Source organism: Prunus avium, chromosome 1 (assembly GCF_965620075.1).
Source record: "Prunus avium chromosome 1, drPruAviu1.hap1.1, whole genome shotgun sequence".
NCBI classification, from domain to species: Eukaryota; Viridiplantae; Streptophyta; class Magnoliopsida; order Rosales; family Rosaceae; genus Prunus; species Prunus avium.
In genome coordinates, this window is record NC_142284.1 from 33,835,573 (window position 1) to 33,851,658 (window position 16,086).

The window sequence follows — 16,086 nt, forward strand, 5'->3', positions numbered from 1 at the left end:
TGAGAAATTGGACAATTCAAGTTCAACGGCAGTTCGTTCCTAATTGGAGTGGTTGGTGTATTCCATACTTGTAGCGATTGGATTTCACTCAAAACTCAAAAAATGACTCCTCCCACCATATTATGATGATGCCCAAGTTTTGGGCTCGATCCGAAATCAATAGGTGTGAGAAATTTGACAATTCAAGTTCAACGGCAGTTCTTTCCTAATTGGAGTGGTTGGCGTATTCCATACTTCCAGCGAATGGATTTCACTCAAAACTCACCAAATGACTACTCCCACCATATTATGATGTTGCCCAGGTTTGGAGCTCGATTCGAAATCAATAGCTGTGAGAAATTGGACAATTCAAGTTCAACGGCAGTTCGTTCCTAATTGGAGTGGTTGGTGTATTCCATACTTCTAAGGATTGGATTTCACCCAAAACTCACCAAATGACCCCTCCCACCATTTATCATGTTGCCCAAGTTTTGGGCTCGGTCCGAAATCAATAGGTGTGAGAAATTGGACAATTCAAGTTCAATGGCAGTTCGTTCCTAATTGGAGTGGTTGGTGTATTCCATACTTCTAGCGATTGGATTTCACCCAAAACTCACCAAATGACTCCTCCCACCATATTATCATGTTGCCCAAGTTTTGGGCTCGAACCGAAATCAATAGGTGTTCCAAATTGGACAATTCAAGTTCAACGGCTGTTCGTTCCTAATTGGAGTGGTTGGTGTATTCCATACTTCTAGCGGTTGGATTGCACTCAAAACTCACCAAATGACTCCTCCCACCATATTATGATGTTGCCCAAGTTTTGGGCACGAACCGAAATCAATAGCTGTGAGAAATTGGACAATTCAAGTTCCACGGCAGTTCGTTCCTAATTGTAGTGGTTGGTGTATTCCATACTTCTAGCGATTGGATTTCACCCAAAACTCACCAAATGACCCCTTCCACCATATTATCATGTTGCCCAGGTTTTGGGCTCGATCCGAAATCAATAGGTGTTCCAAATTGGGCAATTCAAGTTGAACGGCAGTTCGTTCCTAATTGGAGTGGTTGGTGTATTCCATACTTCTTGCGATTGGATTTCACTCAAAACTCACCAAATGACTCCTCCCACCATATTATCATGTTGCCCAAGTTTTGGGCGCGAACCGAAATCAATAGGTGTGAGAAATTGGACAATTCAAGTTCAACGGCAGTTCGTTCCTAGTTGGAGTGGTTGGTGTATTCCATACTTCTAGCGATTGGATTTCACTCAAAACTCACCAAATGACTCCTCCCACCATATTATGATGTTGCCCAAGTTTTGGGCTCGATCCGAAATCAATATGTGTGAGAAATCGGACAATTCAAGTTCGACGGCAGTTCGTTCCTAATTGGAGTGGTTGGTGTATTCCATACTTCTAGCGATTGGATTTCTCTCAAAACTCACCAAATGACTCCTCCCACCATATTATGATGTTTCCCAAGTTTTGGGCTCGATCCGAAATCAATAGGTGTGAGAAATTGGACAATTGAAGTTCAACGGCAGTTCGTTCCTAATTGGAGTGGTTGGTGTATTCCATACTTCTAGTGATTGGATTTCACTCAAAATTCACCAAATGACTCATCCCACCATATTATGATGTTGCCCAAGTTTTGGGCTCGATTCGAAATCAATAGGTGTGAGAAATTGGACAATTCAAGTTCAACGGCAGTTCGTTCCTAATTGGAGTGGTTGGTGTATTCCATACTTCTAGCGATTGGATTTCACCCAAAACTCACCAAATGACTCCTCCCGCCATATTATCATGTTGCCCAAGTTTTGGGCTCGAATCGAAATCAATAGGTGTTCCAAATTGGGCAATTCAAGTTCAACGGCTGTTCGTTCCTAATTGGCGTGGTTGGTGTATTCCATACTTCTAGCGATTGGATTTCACTCAAAACTCTCCAAATGACTCTGTAAACACGAATTTCCTGTGACAAATGAGACAAGAACACGTGTACAAAATAATATTTGTATTAATGAAATTTAGGGTTACAATCTCTGTATTGAATCCTATGATTCGATCTCCGAAGTGTTTAAAGAAAAGTTGTGTTTGATACAAGGGTCATAGAGACTTGATCTTGATCAAACGGGTAGCACAAGGCTTGCTTGGGTGTTTGGATTTTTTTTTGGGGTGGAGGAACCGGCACGTATTTGTTGTGCTTGGTGGCTCTTCCGAAGTGAGGTGAAGAATGCAGAGAGTTTTCTGTTTCTTCTGAGTGCTTGGGTGTGTCTAAGCTTTCTTTTCTTTCTCTTCTCCTGAGGCCTCCTATTTATAGGCTCTTGTAGGATACTTGACCTAAATAACTTTCCCTATTTAAAACCTTGTTTTATGGGATTTTGATTTGATTTAAATCAATTCCCATAATCTGGCAATTTAACCTTCAATTGATTGACCTGATTAATATTTGATTTAAATCAAAGTCAATCACAGAAGATTCCTTCCCTTAATTTTGTCTGCATCTTGAACCGTTTGATGCACTCCGTCGGATGTCGCCACATGTCACTTTTTGACAACTAATTCGATTTTGATGAGTCACACGCCACATGGGCGAATTATGGGGCCCACAATTTAATCCATCAAACCCTACTTATTTTCTTGTCCAATGGAATTTATTGCACCAAAATTTCTTTGTCTACAAATTGCCCCCACTTCATGATGCATGGTAGACATGTGTTTTGTCACATGTAGGAGGTGCAGCTTGAAGTGTTACTTCTTCATGTCTTTCCAATAATTTGGATTGCTTCCAACGTGGAGCTTTGAAAGTTACCCCCCCCTTTTTTTTTTTTTTTTTTTTTTTTTTTTTTTTTTTGGAAGAGATTAATAATATCGAATCTTGTTAAGGTCTTGTGAAACAAGAAACAAAATCCAATATTTTCCTAAACTAGGAATGAGAAACCCTAGCACCACTAGGAGCTTTGATGGTATTTGGCTTCTTTAAATTGCACTACTTTCATGAATATTGAGACCAACCAAATAGAATAGCAGAAGAACTCCTCTTGTCGGCAAGAAGGTCCACAACTTTGAAGTTTGAATTCTCAGCAACCAAAGTGGTGAGAGTTGCTTCTTTTCCTTCGTTGTCTGTTTCTCTCACACACACACACACATATATATATATATATATATATATATATATATATATATATATATATATATATGCCTGCTTGCAGCCAGAGGAACAAAGAAAACTGAATTTTTTTATTTTTTATTTTTATATAGCCACCAGAACCCACCGTTTTGGGCATATTAAGAGACTTGATGAATGAATAGCAGATTCTCAATTGGTATGAACAGCAAATTCCCTTGGCATACAAATTTACTATGCCTGCGTCAGTTTTTTTTTTTTTTTTTTTTTTTTTTTTTGGAGGGGGAAAGGGAAGGCTGGCAGGTTCAAGTCCACCTGCGCTGGGCTCAAGGCGAAGGCCAGAAGGCGTCAGGCCTTGTGTGTGAGGTGGGCTGGCATGAGTTGGAGAGAGCGGGCCAGAAGGAGATGCTGGGCTGAGCAGGCTAAGACGCGAGCTGGGCTGCACGCTGGAGCATGGGCGAGCGACGATGGGCTTTCCATGAGGAATGGGCTGCGCAAGCTAGCGCTGGAGCGAGCGGGCCAGGCGCGACATGGGCTTCCTTGCTGGACCTGGGTTGGACGCGACCTGGGCTGTTCGCGACGTGGGCCTAGATGGATGTATGCTGGGCTGCAACAATTGCTGGGCCTTCGTACTGGCTGGGTTGGAAAAGTGGGCATACTGGGCTGCCCCATTCAGCTTTCTCCTTCCCCCCTTTTTTTTATTTTTTTTTAAAAATTTTTTTTTTTAATTTTTTTTTTTCGCTGCTGCTATACATCTATTACTCTTTCAATCAAATTTGTTTTATTTATTTATTTATTGATAATACTCATATATATATTTTTTATAATAGGTACCTTGAAAGAAAGCGAAGAACGTAGATGTCCTATACCGCTTGGGTTTGATCCATCTCTCCGACTTGGTGATAGCCCGCTCAAGCGCTTAGGCTTTACGTAGTGGGGACGAGTGAAGAACGTAGACGTCCTATACCGCTTGGGTTTGATCCATCTCTCCGACTTGGTGATAGCCCGCTCAAGCGCTTAGGCTTTACGTGGTGGAGGACGAGTGAAGAACGTAGACGTCCTATACCGCTTGGGTTTGATCCATCTCTCCGACTTGGTGATAGCCCGCTCAAGCGCTTAGGCTTTACGTGGTGGAGGACGAGTGAAGAACGTAGACGTCCTATACCGCTTGGGTTTGATCCATCTCTCCGACTTGGTGATAACCCGCTCAAGCGCTTAGGCTTTACGTAGTGGAGGACGAGTGAAGAACGTAGACGTCCTATACCGCTTGGGTTTGATCCATCTCTCCGACTTGGTGATAGCCCGCTCAAGCGCTTAGGCTTTACGTAGTGGAGGACGAGTGAAGAACGTAGACGTCCTATACCGCTTGGGTTTGATCCATCTCTCCGACTTGGTGATAGCCCGCTCAAGCGCTTAGGCTTTACGTAGTGGAGGAGAAGTGAAGATTGCTTCTTGTGGCATTTCATCTTTATCCGGATCTCCAAGCTTGTACAAGTAAGTGCTTTCCCTTGGTTGCTCTAGTTTCTTTTCCATTCTTCAAGTTTGAAGTCATTAGCCTGATATTGAATATTGTTTCATGCCGCTCATCTTATACAGATGGCCTTCTTCAAGTGTTTCAAGAAAGGCACTGTTACTATTCTTGAGGATGAAAGTGATAACCGGGACGAAGGTGATCGAATCCATAATGGAGCAGTAAATTGGAGTTCTGTTCTCCCGGCGTCCGGTGAATCTACATTTACTGAGTATTATTGGGAATGGCTTGAAGATGTGCTAAGTAGAAATACTCAAGTTCTTAAGAGCGCTGGTTTGTATGATGCAGTGTTTGCCTCATTATTTAGCTATGATCGACACGCTCCAGTCATCCGAGCCTTTTGCGAATATTGGTGTCCTGCGACAAATACTCTTCATACATCGCAAGGGGAGATGTCTATTTCCCTTTGGGATCTTCATGAAATCGGTGGTCTTCCTATTACAGGTCGATTTTATGATGAGGTTATTCCAAGCGCTGAGAGTCTCAACAGGAAGGACCAAAAAGGCGTGCCTTATATCCCACACATTTGTCGCTACTTGTTCTTAGCATACCACAAAATTTTACGGGATTCTAAAGGAAAATCTGGAGTAAGAATGACTGCTTGGATAAAATACTGGTACCGAGGGCCGTTCAAATACAAAAAGCCTTCAAGGAAAACCATACGGAACAAGTCACAAAAGCCAAAGGAAGACCTTGACCCGTCTGGTACCATTGTGGTGGCACTGAAACGTACTGAGGAGGAGGAAGGGGTTTTTGAAGATTTGGGTATAACTGATGAAGATATGGAGAGATTGTACTTGGCTGCCTTCCTCGCTTGCTGGTTATGCAAATTTGTATTCCCCAAGGACGACGTCACTTTGATCAGACCGGGGGTTTTCAAAGTTGCCAGTCGAATGGCGCACGGTGTATCATTTGGCCTGGCAATCCCAGTATTGGCTAGCATTTACAAGGGGTTGAACGATATTTCTAGCGCAGATGATCCAGGAAATTGTGCAACTGTTCTTCCTTTCCATTATGTGTATCGGTGGTTGGGCGAATACTTAGACACACACTTTACATCATCTTCAGAGAAGTCTACTCCTATTATGGCAAGGTTCTCAGGAAGACTTTCAGCGAAATTCTTTGAAGATTCGACAGCTCGAGCTTTGTTCCGGACTTGTCATAAAGTGGAGATGAGCCGTTTGGCAAGAATGTTTTCAGAGTGCAAACGACTGACTAATGAAGATCATATTTCCAAAGAAGACTTTGCGTATTTGATATGCCTTCGTTCAGGATACGTTTCTCTACGACAGGAAAACTACCGAGTCATCCAACCTTATAGCCCACACCGGTTCAATAGACAGTTTTGCTATGTACAACATGTGCCAGGAGAACTTAAAGATGACATCCGGAATGGGACTGTGCTATCAGTGTATTCTCATTGGAAGTCATGCTTAAATGTTGGCAGTGCATCTACAATAACCCTACCCACTAAGGACAATATCCGGGAATTTGAGGTCACCTCCGATTACGTTGCTTGGTGGTCAAAGGTGCATCGCTTTGAATCAACGAAGTCAAAGACAGTCTCAACTGTAGGCAAGTCTTCATCATTATCTCAGCCAAAATCTTTGAAGTCACAAGGCAACGACACTTTAGTTCATGATAAACTCATACGTGACAATGTGCACAGAGTTCCTCTAGAAGTTGAAGGTAGTTCTACTACTCCTGCGCCTCGGGTTCAACACCCAGTTCCAGTTGATATTCCTCCAACTCGGGTCCCTAGTGATAAAGGAGAAACAGAAAGTGTAGCAGATTCACATGAAGATTTCGTCCCCCTCGGTCGACGAATTCGCAACTTGAAGCGAGGGCATATAAGTAGCAATGAAGACAGTGAAGTCAACTTTAGGCATAAGAAGACAAGTGTCGAATCTCTCTATTGCGATCTGGACACGGCATACCCACTCGATGACACATTTTTTTGTGATGTGCCTACTGTTTCGCAACCAGTCCTAATGAATGAGGTAAGCAATTTGTTTCTCTTTGAGCCCCTTTTTTTTTCTTTTTTTTTTTTTCAAAAACAAAATTTTATATATATATATATATATATATATATATATATATATATTTTTTTTTTTCAGGGAGAAGTCGTGCATCATGTTCCTACCATGTCCGAGCTTGTGCCATTTAATCATGTGCCTATCGAAAGGGAAAATCGTACTTTGCACCCAATAAGTGGTTCAGGTGTTAGCCTAAGAGGTATTAATCAAATCTTTGTCACGCTCCGTGTTTAGAAATCTTTGAGTCTACTCGCTTAACCATTATTCTTTGATCAATGTAGGTTCGCATGCGCAACAACATCTATCAAAGCTGGCTAATCACGCATCCACCTCTGAAATGTCATGTGGAGAACCCAAATTAGGTGTTGCAGACAAGACCCTTCGCAAAGTAGTTTCCGTTTTAGGAAACCAAATAAAAAGCATAATCTTGAAGGCTTCATTAGAACGGCTTCCTTCATTCAAAGATGAGCTTGGCAAGTTGTTGACTACCCTTGACAATGTGGGGGCGGACGTCTCATCTTTAAGAGCTATGATCGATGCACTTATGGTGACCGCGATTGACTATTATTCTGCACACTCTACTTACTCCCAGAAGCTTTCTCCTGAGGTTCAAAGCGATCGTTTAGCTGCTGTTGACTCTTCACTTTCTATTGCTTTGGCTCTGCAACAAGCTGAAGAGGTTCATCAGTTTTCCATACTTGAGTCTATTAAATCTGCCAACACGCGTATGGAAGAGTTGAAGAGAGAACAAGAAGAATTGGAGTTAAGACTGCGTCAACTAAACGAATCACTTTCGGAGAGTGGTGCACAGCTTTCATATCATCATGGTGAGGTTAACCGCTTGAGAGAGGATAAGATAGTAGTCGAAAAAGCTCCTGTATTATCGGCTACTGATGCTGAGACTTTAGATGCACTACGAGTTTCTTTTGAGAGATTGCGTAATGGCTTCAGGGACTTGTCTTGGGAGTAGCAAATTTTATTGTTGTAAACCTTCTTTGTTTCATTCGTATTTTTCTTCGAACTTGTCGAAGTGTTGATGTTTACTAGTTAACTTTCATAATGAAATAAAAGCATTTTCTTATTTCATTATTTCTTTCAAATGGTTCGGATTGATGGGGAAACCCTTTGTTTTTATTTTGATGTGACTAAACTTGGAATTATTGTCCAAGCTGCCTACGTACCCTCGATGAAAAGGGATCAAGTCATCACGTAGTTCAAAGGGATATTTTTTTTTTTATTAATTTTTTTTGGTGTCCTAACTTTTGCTTGAGCCGCCCTTTCGGGTTTTCAACTCAACGGACTTTCTTATGCTCTAACTTTTGCTTGAGCCGCCCTTTCGGGTTTTCAACTCAACGAGCCACTTTTTTTTTTTTGAGTGCCGTACGCAGTTTAGGCTCATGCGGGCCAGGAGCTTGGATTTACTTCATGCATAGTATCGTTTCAAGAACTTTCCATTGATGGGGCCGACTCTTAAGCCGTCCTCAGCTACGATCTTGTAAGCGCCACTTGTGTATACTTCTCGTACTACGTAGGGTCCATCCCACTTCGAAGCAAACTTACTTCCAGTTTTGTCCGTTGTGATGATAGGTCTACGCAATGCTAGGACAAGATCTCCTACCTGGAAAGATCTAGGGCGGACTTTCTTATTAAAAGCATTTGAAAGCCGGGCTTGATAACACTCTAAGCGTTGTTGCGCTTCGAGTCTCTTTTCATCTAATGCTTCTAATTCTTGGAGACGTAGCTTCGCATTCTCTTCGTCAGTCAATCCCTCTTGTATGGCCATCCTCAGTGATGGAATTTGACTTTCTAGAGGCAAGACTGCTTCCACACCATATACAAGCGAATACGGTGTAGCCTGAGTAGGTGTCCGGTATGTCGTCCGATAAGCCCATAATGCTTCATTTATCCTTTCATGCCAGTCTTTCTTGGTTCTCCCGACAACTTTTTTCAACAGGTTACAAAGAGTTTTGTTGAATGCTTCTGCAAGACCATTGGCCGGAGCATTATACATTGAAGAGTTGCGTTGCTTAAAACCGAAGTCTTCACACAGTTTGTCCATCAACCGATTCGAGAATGGTTTTCCATTGTCTGTGATGATGTAACGTGGCACACCATACCGATGAATGATGTTCACTTTGATAAAACTCACTACGTTTTCTTTCTTCACTTCCTTTAGAGGTACAGCTTCTGCCCATTTTGAAAAGTAGTCTGTGGCTGCAAGGATGTAAGAATGACCGTCGGAAGATTTGGGTGCTATCGGTCCCACCACATCAAGACCCCATGCATCAAATGGCCATGAAGTAACTGTGGGATGTAGCGGCTCCGGTGGTTGGTGTATAAAGTTCGCATGGAATTGACATGCTTGGCACTTCTTCACATAATCCATGCAATCCTTGACCATAGTCGGCTAATAGTAGCCCATCCTCTTTATTTGGAAATGTAGCTTTGGCCCTGATTGATGAGCTCCGCAAATACCTGAGTGAGCTTCCTCCATTGCTTTGGATGCATCTTCTTCTCCCAAGCATCTTAGAAACACGCCTTCGAATGAACGACGGTAGAGAATTTCTTTGTAATAAATGAATCGAGGTGCCCGACGTCGTACCTCTGATCGATGTCTCTTGTCATCTGGCAATTTCCCATGCTCAAGATAATCAATTAAAGGTTGTCTCCAGTCGTCAATGTCAATGGACAATACTGAGATAACGTTGACTCCTTCTTGCGATGCTCCAAGTGCTAATGGAATAACCCAACGGTGGCAAATTGGAAGATTCACTGCTTCATCTTTTGTTAATGCCAACGTAGCAGCAAGGTTGGCTAAGGCATCTGCCATTTGATTTTCTTTTCTCGGCACATGTTCCAGCGTCACGAGGTCAAACTTTTCAAGTAACTGCGTGGCCATTTGGTGGTATGGAATCAAATCATCCTTCCTGACCTCGTAATAGGTCAGTAGCTGGTTGATCACTAACATGGAGTCACCGTACACTTCTAAGCTTGATATCTTCATCTCCACGGCCATTTGTAAGCCCATGATCAAAGCTTGGTATTCTGCCACATTGTTTGAGCAAAGTTCACTTAAACAGAATGAATATGGTAATACGTGTCTCTTGGGTGATAAGAAGACTACGCCAGCCCCTGCCCCATCTATGCGAGCCGATCCGTCGAAGAACATCATCCAAGCAGGAGAAACGTCAGCGAAGAAGACTTGTTCGTCGGGTAAGTCATCTGAAATTTCCCAGTCTGCTGGAATTGGATGATCGGCTAGGAAGTCTGCAACAGCTTGACCCTTGACCACCTTTGCTGGAGTGTAGATGATTTCATATTGATTGAGAAGTAACGCCCACTTGGCCAAACGCCCCGTCAAGACTGGTTTTGCCATAACGTACTTCACTGGGTCAGCTCGTACAATTAGATGAACTGTGAACGCTTGCATGTAGTGCCTTAACTTCTGAATAGCGAAAACAAGTGCAAGACACGTCTTTTCTATAGGCGTGTAATTTAGTTCAGAACCAGTAAGGGTTCGGCTTAGATAGTAGAGTGCTTGCTCTTTACGGGACTCATTCTCTTGTGCCAGAAGGGCTCCGATTGATCTCTCTTGCGCCGCAATGTACAATATAAGTGGCTTGCCGGGAATAGGAGCTCCTAACAGTGGTGAACTCGATAAGTACTTCTTTATGCTCTCAAAGGCATTGTGACAAGCCTCATCCCAAACGAATGGGACATCCTTTTTCATAAGACGACTGAATGGTTGACATCGCCCTGCTAAGTTTGAGATGAATCGCCGAATAAAAGCGAGACGTCCTTGTAAACTTTTCAGCTCACGTAAATTTCTTGGCTCGGGCATATCTCGGATAGCCTTAATTTTAGACTGATCTACTTCGATGCCTCGGTGTTTAACAATGAAACCAAGAAATTTACCTGACGTGACGCCAAAAGCACACTTCAAAGGGTTCATCTTGAGTTGGTATTTTCGCAGCCTATTGAACACCATTCTCAGGTCTTTCAAATGATCTTCTCTTTTTGATGACTTGATCACTAGATCATCAACGTAGCACTCGACATTCTTGTGAAGCATGTCGCCAAAGATCTTTTGCATTGCACGTTGATAGGTCACACCTGCATTCTTAAGACCGAATGGCATCACCTTGTAACAGTAAATTCCTTTCGGAGTGCGGAAAGCTGTGAGTTCTTCATCTTCCGGCGACATTCTTATTTGGTTGTATCCAGATGAACCGTCCATGAAAGATAGGGCTTCATGACCTGTGGTTGCATCTACCATGAGCTCAATTATGGGCAATGGAAAGTCATCCTTCGGGCAAGCCTCGTTTAAATCTCGGAAGTCAACACAAATACGAATCTATCCAGTAATCTTCTTCTTCACCGGAACAATATTCGTGATCCATGTTGGGTATTTCACCTCCCTAATGAATCCGGCAGCGATCAACTTATCGACTTCAGCTTCGATTTGACCTAGAAGCTCCGGGCGAAAACGACGTTGAGTTTGTTTGGTTGGACGCGTTCCAGGCTTGACTGCAAGGTGATGGACAGCAACTTTTGGATCGAGACCTGGCATTTCCTTATACGTCCAAGCAAATACATCTTTATACTCAAGTAGCAGTTGATAATATGATTTCTCTTCACTAGGGCTTAAGAGTGCACTAACGAAGATGGGTCTGGGATCTTCACTTGTACCCAAGTTGAGTTCTTTTAATTCATCTATAGTCGCCTGCCCTCCATCTTCTAGTGCAGGAGGGGCTTCATGAACCTCATCCTCGAAAGGCTCCTCTTCATCAACCTCTTTAATCGTAACATGATGAGCAGCTAGGACCTCTACTTCTTCATCATCGCTTTTGTTTTGCTGACTTACAGCCTTCCCAGTATGTATGATTGTCCGTCGTTTCACTTTGAGCTGGTCACCTGAAGTTATGTCTAATGTTGACTGACGTTTCATACGTGATGGAATTAGGCTTCGAATTTCATTATCTTCTGTCGAATCAATATGAACTCCGCCTTTCAATTCCCACTGGTTTTTTTCTTCGGACTGCTTGTTTGGAACTCCGAGTCTTTCTAGCACCGATCGACGTGAAGTTGATTGAACTCCCCTTTGGCTATTATCTCCAGTTAACCTTTTGAACACGGAGGGTCGTGATGTTGATTCTTTGATACGACTAAAAACTGAGGTCCGTTGGGTAGGCTTGGCTAAGCGGTCAAACACTGAGGCTCTCTTAGTAGACTTTAATTCTTCCTCCTCTTTGACCACTTCAGCACTAATGTGTTGAACATCTGCCTTCTTTTCCTTTCTTCTAGCAGAGATCTTCACCGGTGCAATAGGAGTAAAACCAAGGCTAGCTCTAGCTGAGTCGATTGCGTAACCCTGCTCCTTCAACTTCTTTTGGGTTTCGCTAAGGCCATGTGTCCTCTCGCCGGTGATGTCTGGATTAAGCTCTCCCAACGAAGGAGATAAGCCGAAGTCATAACCTGCCTTCGACATGAGTTTATAAGCATTAGGATCAAAACCTTCTTTAGTTCTTTTGACCGGAAGATATTCGTGTCTTGTTGCGTCTTGTGATGATCTGACGAATCCCGGTACTGAAGGTTTTGAAATGTCTGAATTGTTCAACTTGGGCAAAGGCATGGTTGTCGACTCCTTCAAGAACTTCATATCACTTTCCCCTAACTTTCTTGATTTTACTCCTTTTCCAAACGGGGATTGTCCTTCCTTCCGTCGGGACGATGAGACATAGCGAAGAATAGGAACAGACACCTTTTGTGAATCTATTGATGATGAACCTGTTTGTCCAGACGAAGTGTTCTTCTTGCTGTCATTTTCTTCAATGGGAAGGCACTTTGAATCCTCATTTCTTCTTGGTATGGCCTTGCCTGTTGAGTGAACCTCAATGGGAATAACTTCAGACACCATGTCTTCGTCGATGTAAAACTTGGCGTCGGCGAAATAGGACTCGGCTTCGGTAAATGGTTTGACATCGCCCAAGATTTTCTTCACCCCACCTCTGTAAAATTTGAAACACTGGTGTAAAGTTGAAGGCACTATCCCATTTTCATGTACCCATGGCCTTCCCAAGAGAAGATTGTAGGAAGTCTTAGCATCAATCACGTGAAACAGGGTGTTTGACTTTAAGTCACCTATCACGAGCTCGATTCTGATCATGCCCATGGCTCTTTGCCCTCCTTGGTTGAAGCCTTGAATCATGAGACGGCTTCGAGACAATTCATCTATGGTGATGCCTAACTTCATCATTGTGGACTTAGGCATGATGTTTACTGCCGAACCTCCATCCACGAGCATGCGACTAAGCTTCTGTTCTCGCACGTACCCTGACACAAAAAGCGGACGGTTATGTGGTTTGGACCCTAACAAGAGATCTTCATCGGTGAATGTGATAGAAGCACATGTCACGCAACAAATAGCATGATCTTGAGACTCATACTCCAATCTTTCATCCCTTCTTGTTTTATTTGGATGAATATTGAGATCCATCAGCGCCTTGACCAATGCTATGTGTATTGCTTCAGGAAGTTGCATCGCTTCCTCAATATTGATAGCAATCTTCCGAGGCATCTTCGTCACCTATTTGATAGCAAGTTGTCATATAGACTTCCTCCATGGGCTCTCTTACGAAGAACACTTTGGGAAAGTATTCTCCTAGCATAATGGGAATTCGTGGCTCTTGGATTAGTGGTCCACTTTCTTGGTTAGAGTCTCTCCTCACCATCATTTTGGTTTTGTTCTTAGGGCATCGGCGCGAACTTCTCTTTCGCCGCTCCTTTGATTGAGCATTTTGGCGTTGAGGAATGCGCTTCGTACGAGATCTCCTCCGAGTAACGAGCGTCCATCCTTCATTGTCATCGAAAGATGAGTTACCAACTAAGCCATCACCACCCTGATTGGTCGGTTCGCCCACCACTTCTTTCGCACACATATCAGTCACCTGGCGTATGCCCCTTATTGATTGAAACTCCGGTCTTGGCGATAATGCGGGCAGCGGCACGGGATCAAAGGATCCAAACACAATTGTGGCAACATTCGCGTCTGCGATTTCGTCAACGTCTAACTCAATCCTTCCTTGCCTGGCCAAGTTCATAATTAGCTCCTTCAACACGAAGCACTTCTCTACTGGGTGGCTAACAATTCTGTGGTACTTTCAAAACTTAGGGTCGTTAACCCGGTTCATCTCTTCAGGCCGCTTACATTCTGGCAATTCGATCACCCTTTTTTCGAGCAAGTCCTCCAACATACCTGCGACGTCGGAGTCAGGGAAAGGGTACGTCTTTTCCTCCAGCTCCTTCAAGGTTCGTCGACGTCTATCCACCTCTCGGGATGGCTCCATCCTTTTGACTTCTTTCTTCTTATCTCGGGTGGAGATTTTGACGGGGACAGTGTTGATTGTCATTGCTTCCTTGGTAGGCTTCTTGATAGACTTATCTGCCTTTTGTCCAAAGACTTTCTCCTTTTTATGCTCTACGATAGGCTCATTCTTTCCTCCGTGGCTGGTGATACTTAACTCCATATCATGGGCACGAGTGGCTAGCTCCTCAAACGTGTGGGGTTTGATCCCTTGTAGAATGTAGAGTAACCCCCAATGCATCCCTTGAATGCACATCTCAACTGCTGATATCTCCAAAAGCCTATCCTTGCAATCCAGGCTTAACGAGCGCCATCGATTTATGTAATCAACGACAGGCTCATCTTTCCATTGCTTGGTACTTGTGAGTTCCATCATACTCACGGTGCGACGAGTGCTATAGAATCTGTTCAGGAATTCTCGCTCCATTTGATCCCAACTGTCGATGGACTCGGACTCTAAGTCTATATACCAATCGAATGCATTTCCTTTTAAGGAACGAACGAATTGTTTCACCAAGTGGTCACCCTCCATCCCAGCATTGTTGCACGTTTCGACGAAGTGTGCAACGTGTTGTTTTGGGTTGCCCTTTCCATCGAATTGTTGGAATTTGGGAGGTTGAAATCCCATCGGCATCCGCAGGTTGTCTATCCTCCTGGTGTATGGCTTGGAATACATGAGCGTGTCTCAGGAAGGAGCTCCATATTGAACCCTAATGGTGTTCGTGATCATGTCCTGAAGTTGTTGGACTGATAAAGAGCCCACCGAGGCGGCGTCACCTTTTCCGTGCAACTTCTCACCTGACTCTGTTTCATGACCTAATCCTTTCTCGCTGGATTCAGCTTCATGATGTGGTCCTTTCTTGTGCACGTCTTGGCCAAGCTCCTTGTCATGATGCACCTCCCACTTGTTGATGAGCGAAGCAATCTGCGCATCTTTCTCCTCAACTATCTTCGTTAGCTTCGTGACCGCTTCGCTCATATGGGCCAGCTGTTCTTCAATAGACATCGCTCCTGTCACCATGACCTGCATAGCCATAGAATAAGACTCACCTATGGACGCCGAGTGATTCATGGCAGTCTTCTCCGGTTGGTCATCGGGTGGGGATCCATGGTAAGAGCCTGTACTCGAGTCAGCGTCTGAAACAGGCGAGAGTGAACGTTCTCTTGAATTCTTCAAGCCTGAAAAACTCCTTTCTTCGTTTCGAGAGTTTCTCTCCTCCGCTCGGAGGATATTCTTCTTTGCCCCCAAGGAAGCGAAATTGATAACCGGTTCACACCTTCGGTTCACGTCTTTCGCCTTGGAGTGAGTCGGTATGGCAGTGACAGGTTGAGCTGCGGATACCGCCTTGGCCTTGCTCCGGGTGACGACCCCAGCAGAGTCTCCGCTTGAGAAGGAGGCGCTCACGCTTTTGCCTCTCATCATGGGAACGGTTTGAATCTTCTTGGAAGCCATTGTTTTCAGTGTGTTGATTGATTTTGGAACTGGAGAAAGGAGATGAGAGGCAGAGATTGTCCCACCGGGCGTGCCAAATTTGTAAACACGAATTTCCTGCGACAAATGAGACAAGAACACGTGTACAAAATAATATTTGTATTAATGAAATTTAGGGTTACAATCTCTGTATTGAATCCTATGATTCGATCTCCGAAGTGTTTAAAGAAAAGTTGTGTTTGATACAAGGGTCATAGAGACTTGATCTTGATCAAACGGGTAGCACAAGGCTTGCTTGGGTGTTTGGATTTTTTTTTGTTGTGCTTGGTGGCTCTTCCGAAGTGAGGTGAAGAATGCAGAGAGTTTTCTGTTTCTTCTGAGTGCTTGGGTGTGTCTAAGCTTTCTTTTCTTTCTCTTCTCCTGAGGCCTCCTATTTATAGGCTCTTGTAGGATACTTGACCTAAATAACTTTCCCTATTTAAAACCTTGTTTTATGGGATTTTGATTTGATTTAAATCAATTCCCATAATCTGGCAATTTAACCTTCAATTGATTGACCTGATTAATATTTGATTTAAATCAAAGTCAATCACAGAAGATTCCTTCCCTTAATTTTGTC

The 16,086-nt window shown here is 43.5% G+C and overlaps 1 protein-coding gene and 1 pseudogene across 1 annotated transcript; one reads left to right on the forward strand and one right to left on the reverse strand.

The window, feature by feature from the left end:
• The first annotated feature begins 4,701 nt into the window (after positions 1-4,701).
• Positions 4,702-7,642, forward strand: LOC148297704 (uncharacterized). Its single transcript, XM_088247810.1, has 3 exons — positions 4,702-6,636; positions 6,790-6,871; positions 6,954-7,642. The coding sequence occupies exons 1-3, from the start codon at positions 4,702-4,704 to the stop codon at positions 7,640-7,642; spliced, it is 2,706 nt and encodes a 901-aa protein (XP_088103936.1).
• Positions 7,643-9,079: 1,437 nt separating this feature from the next.
• On the reverse strand, positions 9,080-14,291 carry LOC148297705 (uncharacterized; annotated as a pseudogene).
• Between the last annotated feature and the right edge of the window lie 1,795 nt (positions 14,292-16,086).